Here is a 26020-nt window from a genome sequence, read left to right on the forward strand (position 1 = left end):
AAGATTAAAAAAGCAGCTCTTCTCACAGTAATAATTGAAGAATTTCTCCAGGAGACTGGGAGCAGTATTAGTACTTCTCTCTTTTGGTAAAAGCCAAAACCTATTTTTGTCTTACCACTTCAAAGACAGAAAGACAAACAAAATATCAAAGAAAAAAACCTACCCAGAACAAATTGCACCTGTTGGTGGAAGACAGCATAGATTTTCAAAATGAGTGAAAATTTTATTACCTAATTGTCACTTGCCACTTGATGGGGGTGGTGAGCTAGTTATGCAGGCCTTGGCTTACAAATATAAAACAAGATGCTCCAAGGACTATAAACAGCCAATCTTTCATCATTTTAAAACTAACACAGCGCAACAAAGTGCCAAAAATCCAAGTGTATCTGGAAAGTTTAAGAGCTGCTTGTTACAAGACACCGCAGCTAAATTCCACATGATACTCATGCATTAAGTGTTGTCAGGTTAAATCAATCAATCACATTTCAACTAAATATACCAGTTACTTCATTATGGGAAAGAGGAGCAGATCAGCTTGCTCTGTGTGATTGGCAAACAACAAACTGCATCTCCTCTGAAATGTAACTATTGATATAGAAGCCTTTTCTATACATGTACATAAAGTTATTTTTGTCACTCAGTGCCTGTTACTCTTCATTTACTTCCCTTTTCACACATTGTATCTCAAGGAAAAAACAGTATACCCAACACCTTTCTCCTTTACAGATCTTAATCCTACTTGTAGGTTAAAACAATGCTACCGAGGCTTGAAAAGCTTTACTGCAGCAGTGTAAAAGATAAAACAAATGGGCAACAGGCTAACAACGTCTGTACTTTAAAGGACTAAAATCTGTGGAAGTCACCTCTCACATTCATGATGGAGTGAGCAAATCATTAACTGTTCAAATATTGAAAAGATATATAGCATGTGCCAAATATAATTTGTCTATGTATGAAACAATTAACCTATTATAAAATAAGACCAACTGCATACCTTTCCAATGTCATACACAGAAGCAATTACATGTAAAAAGCAAAGTCACAGCTCAGTTTCTTGGGACTTCTAGTACCAGAACAGGTAGATCCCGGTTGTTTGACCATGAACCCATACTGCTATGCTTATTACCTGTCATGTCGATATGAATGATGTTTATTCTGAACAAAGAAGCCACAGTCACCAAGTGTCAGCCAAACTGCAGAACTGCAAAGTTCTGCACCCAAGGAGATCAGATTAGAACCAGCTTTAGAAATAATCAATTGCAGCTAGAGAGGTGCAGAATACAGGAAGGGACAGGGGTGAACCACAGAAACAGTTTAGGGTGCCCAGCATGCCCTAAATACAAATGATTTCAAGCACGTCAGTAGCTAAGATGTTCTCAACAGCGCTTACATTGGATTTATAAACAGCACAGAATAGTGCTTCCATAAAATATTACAGAAAAAAATTGTAAAAACAAACAAGCAAAATCTACACATAGAAACTCTCAAAATTCAAAAGAACAAAAGTGCAAGTCAAAGGTCTTTAAAAAGATTTAGGCCTTCTGAAAACTTATACAGATTTCCCTTTAGCATTTGGTACATCAGCAATTCCAACAAGACTAGAAAATCAAGGAGCAAAACAACACAAAAGATGTCCACTACCACAGATGATTTATTTATATACTAAGTTAAAAAATACAAATATTTTATTACAAAAACTTTATCAAACAACTGTATACATACAGTTCATATTGTTAAAAGCTAACATGTCAATTGATACTTTATGTACATTTGATTAATATTGTCATACAATTGTAGAAAAGCATCACTCAGCAGAAACTGATTTGGCATTTGGAAAGTAGTTACCACCCTGCACTAGAAGAGACAATTAATATAGGAATAAAACATTTATATGTTACAATAAAAATACTTATTTGCTGTGATCATTTAAAGCAAATGGATACTTTCTTTCTCCAAGAAGAATCACCATAAGTGGAGATTAAAGTGCACACAACCAACGCATTAATAATTCTTCAGTAATCCCATCTATCATTCTAGATGTTCTAAGCACATCACAGTTAACATCAAGAATTTAGGACTTTTCTCCGCGGCTTAAACAGCAAGATTTAAGAGAAATTCAGCTTTCTAAACTGCATGAAATAATTCTGGTGTACAATAAGATGAAGTAGGGTACAGAAATTTATAAAACAGTGTTTGGCGAAAAAGTCAGTGTAAATTTTCCCAGATATGTGATTTCTAGGGAAGTATTTTCCTTTTGAAAAAAAGATTCGTAATATTTCATACAACTGTGGACCAAACAAGCAGAGCATGCAACAGTATTTACATAACCATCCCCGCAGTCGTTCTTTGTGGGCTACATATAACACAGGTTGGAGCAACACTGTCTACTTTATGCATACATTTTGCTGGCAACCTGGGAAAGAAGAAAAAGAAAAAAAAAAAATCACCAATGATTTGTTTACTATAGAATAGGGTCCTAAACTAGAAAAGTGCTCCTCAAAAAATGTAGCTCAAAATATTGGCTTTGTCTTATTACAAGCAATATAGTAAACCTTACAAAATATAACACAGTCAGTACTAGCAGAGCTGTCGAGGGCAATAACTTTAATAAATCGGTCCACTTTGGACAAAAGAATGCTTATGCATGTTACAATCTTCCAAAAGCAACAGCTGAACAGGCTAAATTTACATCCACAAGAGAAGCATGACATGTTCACTGAAAACAAAGCGAGTTGCTGGTAGTTATGGTTATTATTTTTATCACATCAACTGGTCACCAATGGAAAAAAAAAACAACAATTTTTTTTTCTTTTCTTTTTTTTTTCATTTTACAAATATGAGGAGTTCTGAGCCATTATACTTGAGGAGTATACTTCATATCTTAGGCACTGGACCCAATTTAGAGGTAAAATGTCTGTCAACATGATTTAACATCCTCAGGTTTCAGAAGGCCATCCATATGAAGTTTACATACAGCACTACAAATACACATCAGATACTGCTGTAACTTTATAAGGAATACAAAACACTATTAAATACAACTTTCACCCCATGGCACATCAAGCATGGCAATACCACTTGTTTCATATCTGGTTAACAATGGTCAGTTGTGGTTATGCTTTATTGAATACTTTCCTTTCTGTAGCTGAGAAATATACAGCTTGGACTTGCTTCCATCCGGTCTTTTAAACCAAACTTCATCATGGTTAATCGTTGTAATTATGGCACTACAGAAAACGAGGCAAGAAGGGTCAGGGGAAGAAAACCAAGAATTTAGAAACCTTGTAACTTCAAAACTGCAGCTGTATCTCCATACAGTAAATGAAAGCACGCACGAGTTGTAAATGTTAAGCCAAAAGATACTGGCTCCATTGTCAGGACAGTTTTAACAGAAATCTTTCGTAACCACATGTGCCTTTAGTGAAGGTAGTTAATTTTTCAGCCATCTATCTATTTTCTTCTCCTATGAGAAATCCTCCAACATGTACAAATATTTTAATTATTTAAGAGAACAATAGCGACCCATGGAAATCACAATAGACTACCCATGGTAAAAAAACAGATCTGTTGGAAAACATATCCAGAAATTACTTTGAATACAAAGTATTTGGAAAAAAGTTAAACAGGCTGAAGTCCAAGATTTAAAGCAGAAGAAGTATTCAATTGTTAGCCATTATACCAAGATCATAAGAAATAAAGTCAAAGCCTGCTTTACTGAGTCATTCTTACATGAACACTGCTTTTATGCTCCTTGTGGCAAACCTTAATACAAATAGTGAACACGACCCCCTCCCCATGCCCCCTAGGAAAAAAATATTTTTTTAAAAAGTAGAATTGATGACCAAAAAAAGGGCTCAAAACCAGAGATTAAAAAAGTTAATGGAAGAAAGATCTATCACGTACCGAGTGTGACAAAACTTCCTCCAGGAAAGTCTTCAGCCTTAAAAGTTGCTGAAGTCTTGAAAGGCTGGGGAAGTTCCACTGTATGCTTGCCCTGTTAAGCATCAGCTTTTGGCTTTTGTCAGACACTAGATACTAAGATCTTTTTTTTGGCCCAGTATAACTGCTATGTTCTGCTAAACTAATTCACAACTTTTTAAATTTCAGAAAGAATATATACTTTACTAAACTACCTTCCTGTTTCAGCCCTGAACAAACACCAAAATGACCAAAATCTGTTCCTCTTCACCATACACAGGGAAGAAAAGAAACAGCCAGTTTTACAGAAAACTACTGCTATATGAAGCTAAAGTTAATTTTCCTGGGTAGCTGTGCATATTTAACCAACCCTGCACTTAGATCAATTTGCCCCATTCAGTAAAAGGTAAGATATACATTTAATTTTAAACATCGTTTTAAACATACCCACCTTTTAGAATTTACAAATACTATCCATATAGGGAAAATACAATTATATACCTTAAACATTCAACCAAATTTGCACTGAAATAATATTTAGACTGCCCCCAGGTAGAACCTTTGTTAAGGGAAGGAAATACTGTAAAAAGAGTTCCGACTCTTTTCTTTCAGAGCATTAATCAACTGCAAACAAAGCTTATTTTTAATGGTATAAAGTGGTTTTCCATAATGAAGTATTTTTAGGTGGACCAAAAGATCAAATTCTCAAAGGAACAAAACCCCGAAATGCTCCAAAAAAAACTTACTCAAAGGCTATTCAGAAACTAGCAAGATCCTAAATTGTTAGTGAGATGCTAACTTGACAAACATCTCATTACCTTCAGTGAAGTCCAACCTTTACCAGCCTCTCCCAGAAGTCCAGCGCTCAAACTTCTTTGATAATGCCTGTCTCCAAGGTGGACTAATAAATGTTACTGAGGTGGCAGTATTTCCAAATAAGCCTTACTCTTCAATGCCAACACCCTATCTATTGCTTAACGTGAATGTACAGAGCTGCATACACTGAGTAATGTTTACCTTGTAGGACATTCATCTTTCTTATCAATGCATATCGTCTGTCCACGTCCATACCACTCTCCATCATAATAGAGTCTTCCTTCTTCAGATCTAGCACTATGTAAATGCTTTTCTAATTTGACAGGTGCTAAAATAATCAATAAAAGTCATTTAATATTGACTTGGCAGAAGTCATTTAGATGTTTAAATACACTTTCATCAAGTTATTTACACAGAATACACACTTCTTCCATTATCAAAAGTAGCCTCTCTTAATAATTGCAAGAATGCAAGAAAACTGGAAGCCAGATACCTTTTTTATTTCCAGTCAGATAATTTAGAAGTTATATTTCCATTTTCAGATAGAAGCTACCTTCCCCACAACCTTCATATCTGTTATATGAATTCTCACAAATCAAATAATGCAATATAGAGAAGATTTCAAATGGCAGAACCTGAAACCTCTTCATCAGCACATTACCACAACATGCAAGTAGTAATGCATCGCTAAAGAAATGCACCACCTGCTTGCTTCCTGTCCCTTTTCCTCCTTACTCTCAAAGTATTTGATTTTACCTAGCATTAATGTTCTTCTCACCTTAGTGCCAAATATCAGTTGTCATTCCTTTCCCATAGCTCTACTTTTTCAGGGTTGTAGCTTGCAGTGAATGTAAACATCCTTTCAAACGCACCCATACGGTCCAGATAGTCTCAGTTTCCTGCCTCATCTTGTGTAAACACTGGCATAGCTTGCTAATATTAATTGGCGTAATACCCTTTTAGAAGTCTATGTGTGTGTTGATAATTTTCTAGAATTCAGGTGTCAACACAATGATCAGCAATCGAGCTACAAGTATCAGCACCTGAGAGCGCAGAAAGACAAAAGCCACATCTTCCAGCCACCTCACCCCACTCTCCTAAAAATAAATATGATCTGCCTAGATGCAGTTTGCGTCGCTGTACACAGCAAGTTCTGTCTTGTGAAACCAGACAATGTTTACTTACGTTCTGGCTTTACTCTGTGTGGCCCCAGTGTAGCCATTGCCTTGAAACACAAAAGAAAATTAAGTTAGTCAGCAAGTGTAGTCTTTTTCTTAACCGCCAGCTTTAATCGTGAAGTTATGTGAAGTGTAGCTCACGTTACTTGCTTTTACATGCAAAAAACCACAATCAGAACAAATCTAAAATAAAAGTGTGCTCAATGGTGACCCATTAACTAAATAAAACAGTATTTTGAGGGTGAAAAAAACCCCACCTTCTTTAGTTAAGTTTTGATTTCAAATAAGAGGTTTTCTAAATTAAACCCTCAAAATTGCTGTTATGTAATTCTGTCAAGAAAATACAAAATTACATTAACTCATTCTGAAAAACAAAATGAACAACCTACTCTCCTGATTTATATGTTATAAGCTCACAAATTTTCTCTCACATGACCTATCGATCATAAGTATTAAAGTAGGTTTAAAAACAACCTCTAAGAGTTTTTTGTAGTTGTTTGGGGTTTTGTTGGCTTTTGGGGGTTTTTTTAATTATTTCCAGAAAAGGCAAAATCTCCAGTAGATCCTGGGTTTGTTGCTATTGCATAAAATCATGTTACGCTACAGGAAAGAAACTGAGGGAAAGCTATTTTGCGACTGTTGCAATAGGAAGAGGAAAGTCAGACAAGTTTTCACATAGCATCACATTTTACTTCTTGTTTAGGAAATACGTACAAGTATAAAGCAGGATGGAAACTGACTCAAAGCCATTTCCCACCAAGTTTTTCAACTCAAGTAACCTCTTTGCTACTCTGTAAGCTGGGAAGTAGAAGGGTACTAGGGGAGATTGACTGCAGGTGCAAGGCAAGGATAGAGTTTCATTACAGCAAGTTACTTTAACAACATGACAAAGATCTGAAAAAGGCACTCTGTACTTAAAAGCTGGATTGTTTTTTTTCAAATACATCAATTGGTCAAACAAATTTCTCTTCCTGTAAGCCTGGATTCTTTTATAATCTGTGAAAAACACATCATTTCACTTTATACAGAAAAGAAAAGGTATAAGGAGAGGTCGAAGCACAGAAATCCTCAAAAATAAACTATTTACTATGTGAAAACATACCATATGACGTATATTAAAAAAAAAAAAAAAGTAAAACAAAATCCAATCAAACTATCCTATCATAGTTTCTACCCAATTATGTTAGACTATGAGAAAGCACATCCTCTTGACACAGGCTTTAGGCTCACTTTATCATGGAAAATTACGGATTACCCATTTTAAAGATAATCACTTCCACCACTTTATTGGATTCCTCTACCCCATGATTTGGGTAGAAAGAGAAAAAAGTAGCAATAACATAGCTTGAACTGGAATGATCAGTTGACTACTGAAGAAACAAAAATCTATTTAGAGTTTTGATCATGTAAGAAACACATTTACATATTTTTAAGAGGCAAAAGGACTAGATAAGAACCCAAAACAAAACCCACAGCCACTAGCATTCATCCTTTCGTCTTACCTTCCTTATTGTTGTCCAGTCTTCAAGTATATCAAGGTCTTGTAACATATAAACTATATAGGGGCGTGGAAAAGTTAGGGAAAACTCTTTTAAAACAGTAATAATATAAATACTCCAATGATTGTAGAAAGATATTACTAGCTTTGTTCTGCCAATCTTTCACACAAAGAATACTGACATGAAGTGAAAGTTCAGCAAAAATAAATGCATCTTTGCACTATGCAACCTAGAAATACACTTTAAAAAATATTAAAAGATGTAAGCAATAGCATGTAAATATCCAGACTACTGGAGTTCAACACAAGGATATGACAAACATTTGTTATACAACCATTCCATCCCTAACAGTTCCAAAAATCATTCTATTTTCAATACTACAAATTATAATTAAAATTCACTGCAATTTCAATTTACCACTGCACTCCAGCATCTACACTAGTATTGGCTTTAATAAAATAATTATTTTTACAGTATTCTGCATCATATTTCTTTGACATAAAAGTGTATATAGTACCACATCTCTGAATATCAAATATCCAAAAACCAGGAAGTAGAAAGGCAAAGCCCCTTCCTTGAATTATCAACTGTAAAGTAAAAATTGTGTCTTAGAACAATAAGTGAACTTCAAAACAAAACTCCACATAGCACAACTATTCCATTACAACAGTCCTCAGTTTTTACTTTGTTTCTCCCCATTTCATCTCTGAAAAACAAGTTTAGAAAAAGGTGCTATGAATGTTTAAAAACATAATGTCCTAAAATGGGATACAAGAGCTGTAACATACATTCCTTTTGAAATTTTAAGAATCTTTAGCCATTTTCAAGTTTGTTTTCCTCTAAATAGTAAAGAATTACAAACCAAAAGCCGAGTAAGATTTCTAGGTATTTGCTTTACACAGATCTGTACAAACTGACAAGTTCACAACTATTTTACAATCATAAGCAAAAAGAGCAAACTAACTTACTTCACAACTGCCAGAACTTTCAGCCTTATCAACTGCCTGAAATTGCTGGTGGTTTAGACCCAGTACTACATTAGCATTTTCTGTTTGGAATGTATACTAAAATGGCAAGGTAGCTCCTAACTCACAGATTCCCATGCTATTTATAGGGACTTCCTGAAGACAACGATGACTGAGAGCTAAAGAAAATGCACTTTCACACAACCTGGCACTGAAATTGCTAAAAGGAGTTAAGGAACTAATGAAGCCACTTGTACCCGCATTGATTAAAACCGCTTGGCTTTCAAGCACTAGTTAAAAAAAAAAAACCCACCTCTGCTAAACTGAATTTATGACACATCCTAATGGAAGAACAGTCATTATTAGGACAAATCATCCATCTGGGATGTGTTCCAGCATATCAACCATCCTGAAAGAGGGTGTCCCAATGATGACCATTTTTTCAGAAACTTCTACCTTCTCCTAAAGCCACAAAACTTTGTCAAAGCAGCAGGATTTTTTTGCAGCAGCTTAGCAATAAAAACCAGCCTTTGTACCATAAACTGTCAATACTTAGAAGCTCATCTCTGTTAGGCAGTTTCCATGATTCTGGCAACTTCTAATCATCACATCTCTCTCCTATAGAAATGTTAGGCTAGGAGTAGGAATAGAAAGAACACCCAGTTTGCAAAGACATCTCCTTCTTTTTCTGGAGAAAGATGATACTGTCTCTTAGGTGTTGTACCTTAAAAAAGTTTCAGCTGCACTGCATGCTTGTCAACAGCTATGAAGTCACCAGTGCAAAATTCTTAAATACTATACTCACTCTACAGGAACCCCAAACCCACAAACACCCCCTGCCCCATCCTGTCTCAATTCTTCAAATTTCGAACTCTTAATCAAAGAGGGTTCTAAAGTCTATGGAATTGTTGAGAAATAGTAACATGAGGTAAAGATGTCCCTGTATGAGAAACACAGCTATACAGAAGAAATTACACTAGTCAAGTTACAATTTGCAAACAAAATGCCTTTCTTCTATTTTTGCCTTGTAGCTCTATTTTTTAAAGAGTTAGAAAAATCAAATTTTAGAAATATTTTCTACATGAAAATAGAAGTTAGATAAGAGAATCTTAATTTCAATTTTCATAATGGGATGTGTCAACATGGTTTCTCTAATCTGAATTAGAATAACATCTGCCATGCAAAAGAAATTTGAGAATGCATTATCACTTCAACTTGTTATTAGTGACATATGTAACGACAGCTATAAAACAGTAAACACTACAAGAAAGAAAAATGATTTCTGTAAAAGGATATCTGATACAACAACAGGTTTCTTCTTATCTGGACTAAATGGATCCTTCCTTTTCTTCCTGGACTGTAACTCATCATTCCATAATTCTGAAAAGACATAATAAGAACATGCTATGAATCCAAAACATTTACATGTTTAGCTCTTTTTACAGCAGAAAATATTGTCCAAAACCAAAAAATAACACATCTTCTGGTGAGATGCTGCTTCCGAACAGAATTAAGGTGCTACATGATTATGTAGCCATAGATTAATACTCTCAAAACACACAAGGGGTACTGACAATTACCAGACCGAAGTTTGTTTTAAGCTTAAATTCAACCCTGCACCCAAAGTTTACAGCTGAATAGTATTCTACTGGATAACCCGAATCTCACCAGACATGCTATGCGTACAGTCAACTAAACAGTAGCTACCAGAAGATTAAAAAAATAAATAAAATAAAAAGCAACACCAAACAAACAAAACTCCAACAACTTCGAATTTCCATCCACCTGAGGTAATGTCAATGCTATGCCTGTCTTCTTCAAGTCTTCTAATCTTCTCTTCTAGTTCACTTTGTACAGTATCATACAACAGAAGCTTTTCACTCTGAAAAAGCAAGAAATTACACATTTTTACATGACTAAGTTCTATCATCTAAATACATATGACAACAATTTAAAGCCTCATCAGAGGGAAGGTAAGAGTAGGTTTAGGTGAAAATTTTTCAGAAGCCATAAAGCATATGATATTTCCCTCTATTCACTTTCTTAGCATGAGATCCTAGCTCCTTAAAGACAGCACACTCATTTGGTGTAAGTGTAAATATAGTTATCAAATATCAGTACCAAGAACAGCTAAGTATATAAAAGCATGAGGCTAGATCTCCAGAATAACTGTTTGTATTTTGACACAAATACAGCATTTTCCTTTTGGATAGCAAAGATTTATTCACAATGAATAACTGTAAAGCAGTGACCTCTATGCCGTCTTTCACTATAATTCAGAAAAGCTAATGTTTTAATGGAAAGCTTTTTATTAAGCTGCCTCCAATATTAATAAACCTGCAGTCATTTATAGAGCATTATCATCTATTACCACAGTATTTATAATTGTCTATTTTCATAGATCTGAAAAATACCTTCCCACAGAATAAAAAAATTTATTGAGCACATAAAATTAACTAGATAGTTGTGAAAGCAAAACTGTCTACCTTAAAGCTGTGAGAAACACTTTTAAAGCACTGCTTCAGAAAAGTTAGCTAGTTTGTCCTTTTAAAAGGCAATTACTGATCCAAATAGATTAACATAATGCCTTCAATGTCAGGTCAATGTCAGACAAACAAAAACACCCAGATGCGAACTTTCTACAGCATTCTGTGCAGTCTACACTATCTTCCTCTCTAAGTGTTTCAGAACAAGAAAATCAACTCTGTAGTAAACTGCTCTCAACTAACAGTCCACCGCACAAGACCGATACCAAAATTACATAGTATCTATATAGATCAGCTACCCTTTTAAAGCATGATGGATGCACTCAACCCCCCTTAACCAAATCAGCTAAACAACTATTTCTTAACATTGAGAGGCGTCTCTGCTCAAGGGGAGAGTTGCCTACTGTGCAGTCCAGTCGCCATCCAGGGAGAATTCCAGTTTGGCTCATCCAGCAATCGGTCATTGGTAAAAGATCTCATTGCTTCAAGGAGCAACCACGAGAGGCGTCCCAACTCAAGAGGAAATCACCACCCTGCAGCCATGCTGCCTAGCAGGGAGAGCTCAAAGAAGGCTCACTTAGGCTGTCGTATCATATTTACGGGATAAAGCAGTTGGCTCAATAGTCAAATTGCATACAATGGGAGAGGCATGCACAAGGCTTCTTGTACCCACAACCTTCTTTGTTCACTCTGCTCCTCTGTGGGTTCCCTAGAGGAGTTCTTGGCCTGGCTGCAGCTCAGGCCTTTACCTCCTTTGGAGCCTGTACCAAACTGTTGGTTTCGTTAAGGGGGGTTGAGTGCATCCATCATATTAAGACAATATCCAAAACCACTAAACTGTCTAAACCAGTAACTTGGAATTAAGCTCAATTCCAAGCCTCAAGGAAACAGAGTAGAAAATACAGCCGATTGTTACATTTTAAAGTCAATTTTCACTAAGCAACATCTTTAATAACTCTGGAAAACAGAAGGCTTGGACTTGCTGAAAGAAAACAGCTTAGGGAATCACTGCATCTAGCTATTTGCTACCATGTCTCTGACAGAAGCTGCAGTCCCTACAGCCAAGTCAGCAGATGCCTGCATCTCAACTGCTCCTACCCATAGCATAGGCATACTAACAGAAACTTAACTTTACCAATGTTCAAGCTAGTATGCTGTAGTGAAGCAAAATAGTTGAGGAATAGACGAAAACAAAGAACCCCATTCTACTAAATGGTTATCATGTTTACCATTCCCTTCAAATTAGAAAGTATTTAAATTCAAAAGACCTCCTTTTATATATTTTTCAACTCCTAATTATAAAAAAGAAATTCCTAGCAGAATTGAAAAGGCAGAAGCCTCTTACACATACCTGAAATGACAAATGAGCGTTATCTGTTCCGAGACCATTTTAAAATTCCATTTTAAAACGAAATAGTGTTTGTGTTTAGACACCTGTTTTGCTTCAAGCTCTTGATGACAAACAGGTGAAAAGCTGCTTACAGGGATCAGAGGCATTCTTGCTGAATGGTTATATTCCAGTGGAACAGTGATTCTACAAGCAGCACTGCTGACTTTAAAAGAGCTTTTCCCCCAAGAGACCTTTATTGGATGGTGAATATTTGAATTCTGAATGTTTCACAGTAGAAATATAAGAGCAAAAAAAGAGACAAGGACCTCCATAAAGAAGAATAATGTATCGTCCAAGCAAATCATTCAATCATGGATAAGAAACCCTACAAGTCTTACAGGATTCTGTTCAACCTCAGGAATATTCACAGGAGGAAGACAGTCAGTGATGAGTAGTCCTTCCTTATACCTTGTTCTTTTCCAAGGCATCAAGAAAATGGAAGGTTTTTTACAAGTATGCATGCCCATTCTCACTTTATTGGTATAGTGGGAGCTATGGACCTCAGGAAGATTGTGAGCCACTCAGAAGAAAACACCTTTAAGCAACTGTAGCAGCAGGATGAGGAGTACTATGATGCAAACCTTGGGATCTAAGCAGCTGTGTTACAGCACTAGACATACATGTACTTGAGTATTTATACTACGGTATCCGGTATGTAGACGCTCAAACAGGAATGTTTATGTTCAAGGAGAGAAATATGTTTTTCCTGTAACTTCACTTAAAATGACAAATCTATCACCAGCTGTTCAAGGCATCTTACAAAAGACATCATTATTACTACTACTGTTGTTGAAATGTAAGATGCTTTTTGCTAAAATTATGTTAGATATCTTAGTTACTGTTCTTGGTAATCTTTTTTGTAACAAAGGTAAAAAAAATCATGTGGGAATCTATTAATAAGAACCTGCTAATGAAAAAATAAGAAACCTTAGCTATACTTACATGCAAAGCCAAACTAATATAAAGCAAATTTTTATATGCTTTGAACAACCTCTTACATGGGCTTAAATATCACAAGGCAACTGCATTCAAATAGCAAATAACAGCAATAATAAAAACATGCACTGAACTTGGAAAGCATGACACACAGTAAAGTTAGATGAGATTAGCTGGCACAACCTCACAGTGCTGTCGAGAGGCTTGAATTTCACATTCATACTTGTTCTTCACAGATTCCAGACAAAGCTCTCTATAGATACCTGTAATCAGACAAATTACAGCAATATTAATTTCTTTGCTAATATCTGATTTCAGAATTCTCTTTTAAGGCTGCCTGCAGGTCCCAAAACTTGTACACACTGGAAAACAGAGATATATTATATTAGGCACTTTCAGCAGCTAACTGCTTTACGAGTAAAAATAAGAACAGTATGTCTGAAGATCTGAGGAAAAATAAATGCTGTTTTAATTTTTCCCCCTATCAGTCAACAAATTACACCAGCAGTCATGCTAACTTTACAGAACAGGTCTATTTCATCTTTCTGATCAAATTATCCTGGATATCCTGTTTTCAAATCCGTAAAGTACTAAATGGCCTCTTCTGTTTTCTAATTAGAGTTTTAAATAATGTGTTTTGGGGTTTTTAAATAGCTAGAAAATTGAATGAAAAAACAGGCTTTTACAAATCAACATTTGGAGTAAGGCTTATTTTATAATGCATGACCTTAATAAATCACATTAACTAACAAGGCTCTGTTCCATTCTTTGAAACAGCCACCTTGCGATACAAAGGATACTGCCTCTGAGTACTAGTAGCATTTCTTAGACATTTCTGAAAATGTGTCCACTAAACAGACAGCTGAAAAAATCTGAAAGGTATCTGAAATGTACTATCTGGCAAGTATAGATAGAATTTGATTCAATATATTCAACGCATGCAACATAAAATACTTAAATTGTTCCAGATTATCATCTTGAGGAGTTAAGTTTGCACACATGCTGGTGCTGTCTAGCAACAGAAGAACTCCCAAAACCAACTTCCCTTAGAATTCAGTTGACTATAAATTAATCCAGTACAAGAGGAATAACACTATTACCGGTAACTCCTCTTAAAAACAAACTGTAAAGTATTATGTCAATCGTCCTTCCACTGTGAAGCCACTTTTGATCTAGAATTCAAAGTGTTCTTTTCTCACATCAGTATGCTATGCTTTTTTTAAAAAAAAATATTTATGGCTGACTGGCATATCTAGGTCTACCAATTTATAATCACTACTTATTTGCCTGAAATTGAGCAGTACAGGTATGAAAACTTCTAGAAAAAACAGTTGCATTCCTGACTTGCTGAAACAGTCAAGATCCACACTTTGTATGAACAGCGCTCAGTGCCTTAGAGAGCAGAGGAACACAAGTTTCTTTTCTACCACAGATGCAATTATATCCATAGTTTAGCTTTTTTTTTTTTCCCCCCACGTCTTCCTCTCCTCTCAGGTAGAAGTAGGTCCTTAGGTGTTACCTGCTGGAGCTCAAGTCCTGCTACTACCCACATCTGTCCAGTCTCTCAAACAGAAAGAGCAAATAAGCTTATTCTGCAGTTTCTTGCTTTCTCTCAAAAAATTTGATCAATCTCATGCAGTTGAGGACAAAGGGGGGGAAAAAAAAAACCACCAAACTCAAAATAAAACAACCCTGATTTCTAGTCTCAACTTCAAACAAACTTTGTAGTTTTTACCCTAGGCTCTTTTTACATTGGAACATGGATCTTCAGTGCTGCTGAAGACAAATCAGGAGAATCTGTAATATTCTACCTATCCATGCCCACCCACATGAAAGCACCAACAGCCACGTTTAAAACTGAAAATCAAAAGCTTGGATTAAGGTTGCTTTTATATCAAACCTTCTGCAAGTTCACCTGCAACCTTCTGCAAAGCCCAAGTGGGCTACTTAGGACTAGTAAAGCAAATTTGGGTTAAGAACTTAAAACCCAGAAATGCTGGGTCACCAGCTAACAGAAAGAATTATGGAAAAGAATAGGAGGGAGAGAAATGCAACAGACCAAAAGATTTCAAATCCTCTTCATAGCTTGAAACGAAAAATACCAATGAAGACATAGTAAGTAGCACTGAAGTTGTACTAGTATTATGAAAACTATAAGCAGACTTGACATTTTCCAGTTTGCCTGCACCATGCATCTGCTGAATTTCTTAGAAAAGGCACTGGCATAGCTCCTCTGGATAGAGAAACTGCAAATGTCTGCCTTTTGGCTCTCTGCCTTTTGGCTGTCTGGGTTACCCTTAGACAGCTAAGTTAGTCCTAAAGGAGTGAGCTATAACATTAAAAGAATTTACAACAGGGAAGCACAGAATGTTGTCCTCCTATAATATCGCCGTTCCATATGACTATATGGTGGTATCTCGAAGAAGATAAAAGTTCTTGCCTGCTTCTATGAGCATAAAAGCCTATTTAAACATTAGTTTTAATAATTAAAATGCAGCTTGGATAAAAGCTGCTAAGGACAAGAGCTTTCCCCCTTCCCCTGACGGAACAGGAGGATGGGAACAGAGTATAAGAAACACAGACTAGAAGAGCAGGAAAAACATGATCATCTAAGATGATCTGGCAAGCACCTCTGAGACAGCACCTACATCTCTCTTCATTTCAACAGTGACCAGTGTGCAGACTTGATCCCAAATCTTCTGACTAATAAAAAACCAGTAATATTCATTTTACATGCCTACCTGCCACCTTGGTTCGGATTTGCATATTTTCTTGTAAAGCTGCCAACGGTTCTAAATACTCAGGCGCTTTTCCAGCTATGACCTCTTGTAGTTTTGCATCCACTTGGCTTAATCTTTCTTTGTAAAGCCTTAAAATAATAGAAATAAAAAATACTATCTTATTTAAAAGCAAACACAAGAAGAAATGTTTTTAAAAGAACTATCCTGCATCTCTTTGTTAATGTTATGGAATATTCACTGAAATAAAATTAAGATTTGTTACCATTTGAATTTCCAATACATATTTTATTTTTGAACAATATTCTTCATTTCTATTAAGCCTTCCTGGAAAACACACACAGACAATCAGAAGTATAGAAAGTAAAGATAAAATTATATGTATCTCCACCTCTAAGGAAGAAGAAAAAAAAAATTTGCACGGCTGTTAAAAGGATTAAGAAGTAGGAGGTGAGTCAACATGGAAGAGGACAAGAAAGGATGGTACAATAAAAAAAGAACAATATGGCTTATATCATGGGAAAGGTAGACATTTTGTGGATAGAAACGCCCATTCACTTTCATGTTCACATATCTGCTTCCACTCTACCATAAACGAAAGGAAAAGAGAGGCAGGCTCTTATTGAAACAACCTTTATTTAATCTCCTGTGAAAATCCACATTCTGCACACAATCACGAATACCACGGGGTAATTTGTAACTGACATCTTCCATTCCTGCCAAAAGAAAGTGTATTTAAAATATTTTTATTTTACCTAAAATTCGTTCCTTCTATAAAAGCTGATATTTACTGGCAGACAATGAAGACTTGAAATCTGCTTGCATTTTAAAGAATTTAATGTAATATCGATTACAAGTATTTCAATCACAATAAAGCTCCACTTTTTGTAACTGCTAACTTAAATCTAGTGTTCAATGGCAGAATTATGAACATGACCAGCTTTTCCTGTTCTCACTTTTTACCTTGCACACCACAACAAAAGCTGTAGAATTAAGGCAAACATGCACAAACTCTGCTATATGTAGTAAGAACACATTAGATGTTCTCTGTTTACACAGATAAAAGTATCTTTGTTACACCTGTTTACACAGATACAACAGATGTCTTTGGGACAGGGACGCTGCTTTTTCACTTGTTTAAAGTGCATAGGTTAAGTAATGAATTAGACAAGAGAAAGTTAGTGTATACTGATACATCAAGAGCTCCCTGAGAAATACTGCCTGTTCATCTGCCACCAGCCTGCTCGTTTGACTTCGATGACAACTCTGTAGTTCAAGCACATGTACCAAATGTAGCAACAGTCAGTGACCACACCCCTCCTTCTTACCTGCAAACTGTTACAGTATGATACATACAACCTGTCCTGCGCTCAACTGACATAGCCCGCAGCTGATCAAAACCCAATTTGCTTGGCTCGATCCTTGACAAGCGTGCTATGCACACAGTGCTTAACGTAGAGCTACAGCAGAATTGTTTAGCTAAAACACGGGTGCACAGCGGCATGACTGGCTGGGTCACTAACACTTGATTACACAGTTCCAGCTCCATCAAAGCAAGCAGTTACAGACTGGGCGTTGCCAGCACTTGGTACCACGTAGCAGCTGATGGACTAAAACTGTCCATCCAGTACTTTTCAAACAGTGATTTGCCTAAAATGGGTAACTGCTATCAACCACTGTAAATCCTACTTATCTCACAGCATCCAAATTCAGTTCCCTGAAAAGGAAGAGGAGGCAGGCACAATCATTTCATCATCTCTGTTATTGGTTGTGACTAACATCCCATTGTTTATGCATCTTATGGATGAGAAAGATCTTGAGTAAATAAATGAAGAAATAAATAAAAATCACAAATTTCCCTAAAATCACAATTCCTTGGGTTTACTAAGGATTTTGATGCAATAGACCCACACCAGTCCTTCACAGCAACAACACTTCAAAACCATTCTTACAGCAAAATAGAAAATAAATACATAAATAAATAAATAAATACAAAAAAAAGTATTCTGGGGCAACTGCCTGAAAATATTTTCAGAACTCTCAATCCTTATTCTTCTCCAAAAGTAGCATCCACATATATGAAAGACAAGAAACACAAGCTGCACACAATATTCTCATAGAATGGATCTTCAAATGAGGCACTTAAAACATTAAAAATACTTACTGGTCTTTAAGGTCTGTAAACTGCTTTTCAAGATTGGACATTTCATCTAAACACTCCATTCTTCTTCTTTCACAGTCCTCATCATCCATTTCTAAGAATTAAAAAAAGGTAATTTATTTTGAACAACGTAATGTATAACCAAAGAAACTGGATATTTTGTTTCTAATGAATTTGCAGTAAAGCTGAATTTTAGCCATGAATAATTATCTATGATATTATTATTATCTTATAGCAGAATATGAGAAATCACTTGCCGTGTAAACTACAAATTAAGAAACTTAGATCTAATTCTAGAAGAAACCCCACGAACAGCAATTTTTCTTCCTCAAAACAGGAAACAACATCACTGTAAGACCTCAAGAGGTTAAATTTCATGACTGATAATACAAGGTGCACCTAGGAATGCATAAAACAGAAAAACTAAACATTGTATATCACACAAGACAAAAAGTACAATTAAGCATGAAAATGTATTCTGAGTTAGTATGAGCAAAAGCTATCCCTGGAAAGCAAGCACAGTTCAATGTTACATTTGTCATATAAAATTCAATATTTTGTTTTATTAATAACCACTACAAAAAGAAGTAACACTTGATTTTGAAAACACGTTTCATCCCATTCAATTGGGAAAGTTCTTCGAGGCTGAAATATTAACGTAGAAATATCTGTAGCTCATCTTAAAACGACCATTTAAAATTACTGCCTTTCTAATGAAACAATTCTTAACCTGCAAAGTCTAGAATTTTGCAGAAACTTGATTTTAATGCTTTTATGCAGCAAAAGTAACTAACATTAACGTCTTTTCAGTTTTTGTTTTCATTTATATTCCTGAATTTTTTCTTAATTTACCTAGTAAACATAACCGTAAAGTATAACAAATACCCACTTTTGGGGCAAAAATTTTGCCACTTGCCATAGAGACATCTGCTGTTACTAAACACCAGTTGTTACCTCCACTACCTTTTCTTAGACTAGAAAACAGAAAAACTAAGCTACAAAATTCTTGATTCTTTCCAACCCTTCCTAGACAAAAAAAAAAAAAAAAAAAAAAAAAGGCTTTGTTAATCCACATTCAAAAGTTAGAAGTGTCCTGAAACTGCTTTATAACAGCGCTATCTCCAGGAATTAGCTCTCTATAGTTATAGTAGAGCCAACCAACTATCAACCAGTAGGAGAAGACATGCAGAAGAAAGGATGGCCATGCAGTTCAGAACTGGGACTGAACGGGTGCAAACAGGCCAGGTGTTTCAGAGAAGGGGATGTCCTAAGGAGGCCATATCCACCTCAGCAGTTACTCTGTCAAGAAAAATACTAACTTCTGACAGAAAGGCAAAGTAGGATCCTGATCCAAGCAGAGACAGCCTGGACTCACTCTTCTAAGACCATAAACAACTCCGAGCCTTCTGCTTCTTCCTCACTCACAATTTTCCAGCCTCCATGTTTGAGTGCTTTATGCTATCTCCTACACCAACTACAGAAAGCAGCATGCAAGTCATCATCCTTATTGCTTTGCAAAAGAGTATGGCAATTTGCAAAGGTGAAGAGGTGAAAGGAATAGCTTCAGGGCCAGGGTAGCTACTGGAGGATCTGATTAACTCGGATCTTCCACTCAGACCTCTCAATGTATGAAGTTTTTCGTACATAGCTTCTTCCTGAAATCATCACAAGCTTTTAAGACTAAAAACTATGCTAGCCCTCTCTGCCTGGATATGAAAACTAGCAGGCAGTGGAGCAGCTATTAATCTGTATTACAATGGTACCTACAAGTCCCAAACAAAGACCTACCACAGTTTGTCACATTACAGTTAGCACAAGCAAAAAAGACAGCACGTACAAAGTTTTAAAACATGACATAACCTGAAGTATTTGAAAGCAGAGCAAGAAAATGTAAAGGCAGAACTTCAAAAAAAATACACTGAATGCTTAACACACTGGGGAAGGTGAGGGAAGAGAGTTTCAGGCTGTTAAGAGATATTATTTTATTTTAAAATAGTGTTCTCAAAAATAAGATCCTGAATCCTAGAATAAGGCTGAAAATCAGATTAAAGAGCAAAGTTTTATTTAGCTGTCCGACATAATACTCAAGCCAAAATTGATTGAGCAACTTTCAACTTGGCCAGATTTAAGGAATTTGGCAGCCATATTACTCAAAGAGTTGTCTAAAGCATTTATGTGCTATAAAAGTAAAGCTGCTTTAAAATTTGAAGGCACCTCCCCATAAAACACGACAGGAACAAGCACTGGGATACTGATAGTTCTCCCACTTTATTCTCAAACTCAAATATGTGTTTCAGATGTGTTCAGCTATGCTTTTGGTTCTACGTATGTTCTAGTAAGGAATTCACTAAGAAACTTTTCTTTAAATTACCATGGATTTTACTGTTTGTGTATGTTTAGGGACTACAACTCAAAGAAAACAGATTAGAACTGTAACCCTGGCTGAGGATCAGTGCAACACCCACAGCTGGAGGTGAAGGGGACTGCTTCTCACATTTTAAACTCACGTTGCAAGGAAACTATAATGTGTTGGTATCTGAGGGCACAGCTGACTCTCTTGTAGATATTAAAATAACACATAGCTCCCTGAAATCTCCCCTCAGCTACGTATACACTCAAAAGTCTTTTACTTTCTGCCTAGAAGCCTACATTCTACCTATCATTCATACTGAACGGCAATTCACACGCTAAGTCATTCTTCAATTGTTTCACCTTTATTCTGCCTCTAGTAAGATTCATGAAACAAAGAAGATTTTCAGAGTCCTGAAATATCTTTACTTCTCCAGTTATGGAACATCTTCCCCGTGACCTTAAATAACATACAGATTTGGGAATATGCAGTACTGAAAAACTAAGGGGGTTACGGATCAAATCTCATGGCTTTCTAGTTGAAAATTTACATCACTGGAGGTGGAAGATTCCTCATTTCATAGTAAAACACTTGCTAACAGGCCCGTGCTGTCTCAACACTTCAGATTTCCTGCACTGCACAAAGTATTTAGGGTATTTTTAACCACTTTCAAAATCACATTTTCTACTATATTCAAGCACTCCAACTCAGTAACCAGGCCAGCCTGGTTTAAAGACAAAAAACCCTGTAGTAGTTAAAATGTAACAGTGCCTAAAATAGCTTTTTTTAATAAGCCGTGGCCTATATAAAGTGCTCTAAAAAACGGCCAAATTCTCATCCGGAATGATGAGCATAACTTGCGGCTTTTTTATTCATCCCTAATAAGATATTCTATACCCTGGTCAATAAAAAAAACCCTATTCTAAACACATAGTGTCAAAAGGAACGGGATACAAACAGCACCAGAAGGGCAAGTTACGCTTCTTCTAACCGCACCTTCTGTATCCTCAGGCATTTACTGGAAAAAAAAAAAAAAAAAGGCAGCTGAATGCAAGTAAAGCAAAGGACAAAATAATACATAAACAACAAAAACAAACCAAAAAATCCTTTCCTTCAAAATCTTTTTTTCTTATTATTACTAATTCTAATTAAGACATTTCTTGCAGTGCTAATCATCTTATGTCTGTAGGAGCAATATGCTTCCACCGAGTACGTTGATATTTGTCAAGACACTGAGACAAGCATGTAATTTCCTGTAATCATCGCTTTTTAAGTGCTCCCTTAAAAGCATTTCTTTGTGGAACGCAACAGAAATTATCTGGAGAGCTTTTTGTATTGTTTTAAAGAAACATTCACAGACTACATTCACTTAAAACACAATTCTTCCTTCCTCCCCCCTAATCCCAGAAGAAACCAAGACAAGGGCAAGACAACAGAATGATTTGCCTTCAATAAAAATCAACCAAAGTGTCTTTGAGAACATGTAAACGTCAAAGTTTTCTTTAAAAGTATCAATTAGCACAACTACAAATGGGAGCAAAGGCAAGTTTTGAAAAAGAGCAAACTTCAAAGCTGGGACTAAAAGAGACAACTCTCCACCAGAGGCAGGGAGTTGGAGGAGAGAAAGAATTAAGTTTACATCTATTACACCAAGCTTACTTTCTCACACAGAAAATGACATTTTTTTAGACATACAGATTAGCTAGAATAAGAGATGAAGACAAGGTATTCCCAGATGGAGTCTGGCTACAAGACAAACTGGAAGGCTAAGATGGGCTAAGGAAGTACTGGTTGTTGTTGCAGTGCTGCTCCTGGACCTCAACAAGGAGTCTTTCACAACCCTGTGTCTTACCCACCTACTGCCCAATGAGCTTGTATATTTCTCCCTTGCACTCTTTCTGTTTACCCCTGAAAGACATAACAAACTTCATATATCAGAATTTCTTGAAAAGCCATCTCCATTAATTTCTTATCCAAAATACAGTATTCCCTTTTTAGTCCATGTATAATTTTGATAATAAAAGCATTGAAGCATGCTTTCATAAGTCATATCTGAAAGGAACAGAGCAGGTTGCTGTGCAAACAAGGACACAATCAGATACACTTTTCCAACTTAAAATACGACTACCTCCAGCTGCTTGCCCTGGTACCCTCACTCAAGCTGACTTTTTTTCTGCACACCAGCACACATGGATGCTGCCTAGTTTAGGTTTAATCAAAACAGCCCAAGACAGTTTAAGCACATTTTTCTAGCCTTGTTTTTCAACAGAATGACTTTGAGAGAATGGGGGTAAGGAAAGACTGATCAGCCTTCCTCAGCAGCAGATCTGTAATTGTATCAATAACTCTCCACCTACAACAGCCCAACTGTTTATAAAAGCTGTGTGCACATTCAAGTTCCAGTACAGCATAGCTTTGAAGCCAGTCCCAGGACTGGTGCAGCTCATCAGGTCAGTTTGCAGCAGTTTTGGTGAACACTAACCAAGTTCTTTTGCTATTGAATTAAACCCAAAGCTTCGTTCCAGGTACTTGTCAAGTGTGTTCCAACACCTATGAAGAGCACAAGGTTCTGAAACAATGACTTGTCCTTCAAGCAGCTTCCAACCAAATATATCCAGTTCAGGCTACATAATCTGAAACAAACCCTAACTACTTTGGAGAGGCAGGGGCCTCTGCACTACCTACTCAGAACTACCTATTCTCTATTCTTATTTTGCCAAATCAGTTGCTAATAGAGACACAAATAAAATCACTATCTTTATAATAATTTTGCTGACTCTTTCAAGCCCATACCTGGATGTGGTCCACAGTCCACTGATTGAAGAGATCCCCTGTGCAGCATTGCGTTAGATAAAAGAAGCAAGATGAGGGAACAGCCCAGAACTAAAGAACTCCCTGCTCCAGGAGACCTCTTGTCTAAACTCATGCAAATCATTAGTCCTAAGTTCACAAAAAGGTGTAGGTGTCCAGTTGGAGGAGTTCACATAGTCTCACAAAATTGCAATTTAGGACTTCCGCTGCTATTGAGCTGCAGTCTATCTAACCACTGATTTACAGTCGCCAGTGCATCCCATTTACATAACAGACTCTTCACTGAGACGTTTTCACTAGCTACCTCTTCAATAGGTTATTTTTCTGACAGCTTAACATACAAAGGCCCAGCAAGCGCTGACAGGCAAGAAAGGGGACAGGAAAGTACAGTGTACTAGGAAGGGCAGGTAAGGATGCGAGGCAGGACAGTGGCAGCCAGCAATTCAATCCAGGTGGACAGCCATGGACCAGCAGCCTAGCTTGTAAAATGGGGTTCAATCAGCAACACTTGCCAGCTCAAAGGCCTGGAGGGGATGGGGAAGAAGGGGAAACAGGAAAAAAGGAAAAAAAAAAACAACAAAACAAACCACAGGAAGTTCTGTATAAACCATGGGCAGATGACCTGGATTAACCAAGGCCTCTACTGGGGGATCAACTCTGGTTCAGAGTGAGCATTAACTCTAATCGAGATCTAAGGGAGTGACTATACTCTCTCCCAGTATGGCAGCCACACTTTCCCAGCACTAGAGTCTTCACTTTACTTCTGCAGAGTCACCTTGGCCGTCTCCATACCACACCCATGGGGCTCCAGCACCTTGCTAGCCCGTGCACAGCCCAGACAAAGGCAAGTTCCACGAGTCCACATGGAACCACCACAGCAGGGCTTTCCCTGAGCTGCATCAGTCAGTGTGAATATAAAAGCCATGGGATTTAACATTCAAGATCTCCCAGATCTTTTAACAACAAAACCAAATAATTAACTGCACATTGAGGACTTCAAACACACACGTATAAGTCAATCACAAGCCAATATGTGTAAAAACATAATTTCACAGCTACCTGTCTGGTTCACAGCATCCCACTCCTCCCACTGTACCAAGCCGAGCACTCATGCCACAAGTCAATGTGCTAGTACAGGCATGGGACGGGATCCCAGTAGACCACTCTAAATCACTTAAGCTGCCAGAAACACACATCAGAATCACAGCTAGCACTGAACATAGCTACTGTTTTTCAGCTAGCCCTTCTAGTGACAAAGATCCTGCTTATGGAGCTTACTTACTTACAGAGCCCCAGTGATTCCAGAGCAGCAGTGTATGCATCTGATAATCAGTACTCTTCCCAGTAAGTGACCATTTTATAACTTAGCCCTTGTAATTACAAGGGAATTTTGAACAGATAATAATCTTCTTCTAACAGAGTGAAAACTGAGCATAGAAAGTTAATCCTTTTAAAGCTAAAGATTTCACCTACTAGTATCATTCAAAATCTACAGTCCACGGCAAGCTATGGAAAATGGAACGGACCTTCAACAGAGCTTTGCGAAAGAGGCCAATGGTACTGACAGGGATGCCAGTGCCCCCTCAAAGACAGGCCTCAAAACATCTTAAAAGAAATTCACGATTTTTGCACACGAGGAAATACACACGTATATACATGTACACACATCTATGCCTGTATTTTGTGTGCACGCATGCACACGTATGCACGCCAAGCCTTTCAGGGCAGCCCTTCCCCAGCACCCCCGCTGCGGGCCACGACTCAAGCCCAGAGGGGCACAACCCACAGCACCTACACAGAGCGACCCGGCCCGCCAAGCCCGGGTGCCAGCGAGCTCCAGAGCCGGCGTCTCGGGGCGAAGTGGGGCTTCCGTGCTTATGCGCCCCACCGCGTCCCGCCCCGCCGGCCCGAAGAGGAGCCGCTGGGCCGGGCCGGGCCGGGCCGGAGCGGCGGGGGGGGCGGGGTCACTGCGGGGGTGGGAACCGTCAGCCACCGGAGCCGGGGGGGCGGGACCGGATTCTCCCCCGGGGCAGCGCGCCGGGCGCTGGAGGGAACCGCCGCGGCGCCCCCCTCAGAGACGCTGCCCCGCGGGCGCCGCGGTACCTGAGCTGTCCCCCTCCTCGGACACCGACGAGCTCTCAGTCTCCTCCTCCTCCGAGCTGCTACCCTCGTTCTCCCCGTAGTCCACCTCCATCTCATCGTGGTTGTTCTCCTTCTTCTCCCGGGAGTGGACCGGCATCGTCCCTGCCGCCGAGCCCTGGGACAGCCCTTCCCGCCGCCGCTCCGCCGCTGCCGCCGGCCCCGCAGCTCCGCCCCGCCCCTCCCCGCCTGCGCAGCCTACCCCGCCCGGCGCCCTCCGCGCCCTCCCATTGGCCGAGCCCCGCCAGCAAGCAACGTTAGCCCGCGCGCGGGGCATTCTGGGAATTGTCGTCCGCCGGAGCCGCGCGGGGGGTGAAGGCGGTGCCGCACCGCCGCCGTGGGGGGCCGGGCGGGGAGCCGGGGCTTCCCTTGTCCGCGTCCCGGGGCACTCGTGGGAGTGCCCGTTGCTGAGGCTCCACCGCGGTCGGGCAGAGTTAGGAGTGCTGCGCACCTGCCCGCGTTTCCCCCCGGGCGGGGAGAATGGGCCTGCGAGGCCGGGGCTTCGACCGTTGCCGTTCCCTGCCGGAGCAGCGGAGGGAGGACGCGGGGCCTCACGTTTGCCCGCGCCGCCCGCCTGGCAGCCCCGCACTCACGCTGCTGCCCGGAAGCCGGGCATCCTGGCAAGGCGTCGCT

General features: G+C 38.4%; 1 protein-coding gene across 1 annotated transcript; it reads right to left on the reverse strand.

Annotated features, from left to right (window-relative positions):
* Nucleotides 1-1752: 1752 nt before the first annotated feature.
* Nucleotides 1753-25527, reverse strand: BRMS1L (BRMS1 like transcriptional repressor). Its single transcript, XM_086462086.1, has 10 exons — nucleotides 25352-25527; nucleotides 18091-18181; nucleotides 15930-16057; nucleotides 13372-13451; nucleotides 10162-10258; nucleotides 9673-9756; nucleotides 7415-7479; nucleotides 5920-5959; nucleotides 4936-5062; nucleotides 1753-3227 (listed from the first exon to the last, which is right to left on the reverse strand). The coding sequence occupies exons 1-10, from the start codon at nucleotides 25485-25487 to the stop codon at nucleotides 3104-3106; spliced, it is 972 nt and encodes a 323-aa protein (XP_086318212.1). The 5' UTR covers nucleotides 25488-25527; the 3' UTR covers nucleotides 1753-3103.
* Nucleotides 25528-26020: the final 493 nt, after the last annotated feature.

The sequence above is a fragment of the Leptosomus discolor genome, chromosome 3, assembly GCF_034619465.1.
Source record: "Leptosomus discolor isolate bLepDis1 chromosome 3, bLepDis1.hap2, whole genome shotgun sequence".
Classification (NCBI taxonomy): Eukaryota; Metazoa; Chordata; class Aves; order Leptosomiformes; family Leptosomidae; genus Leptosomus; species Leptosomus discolor.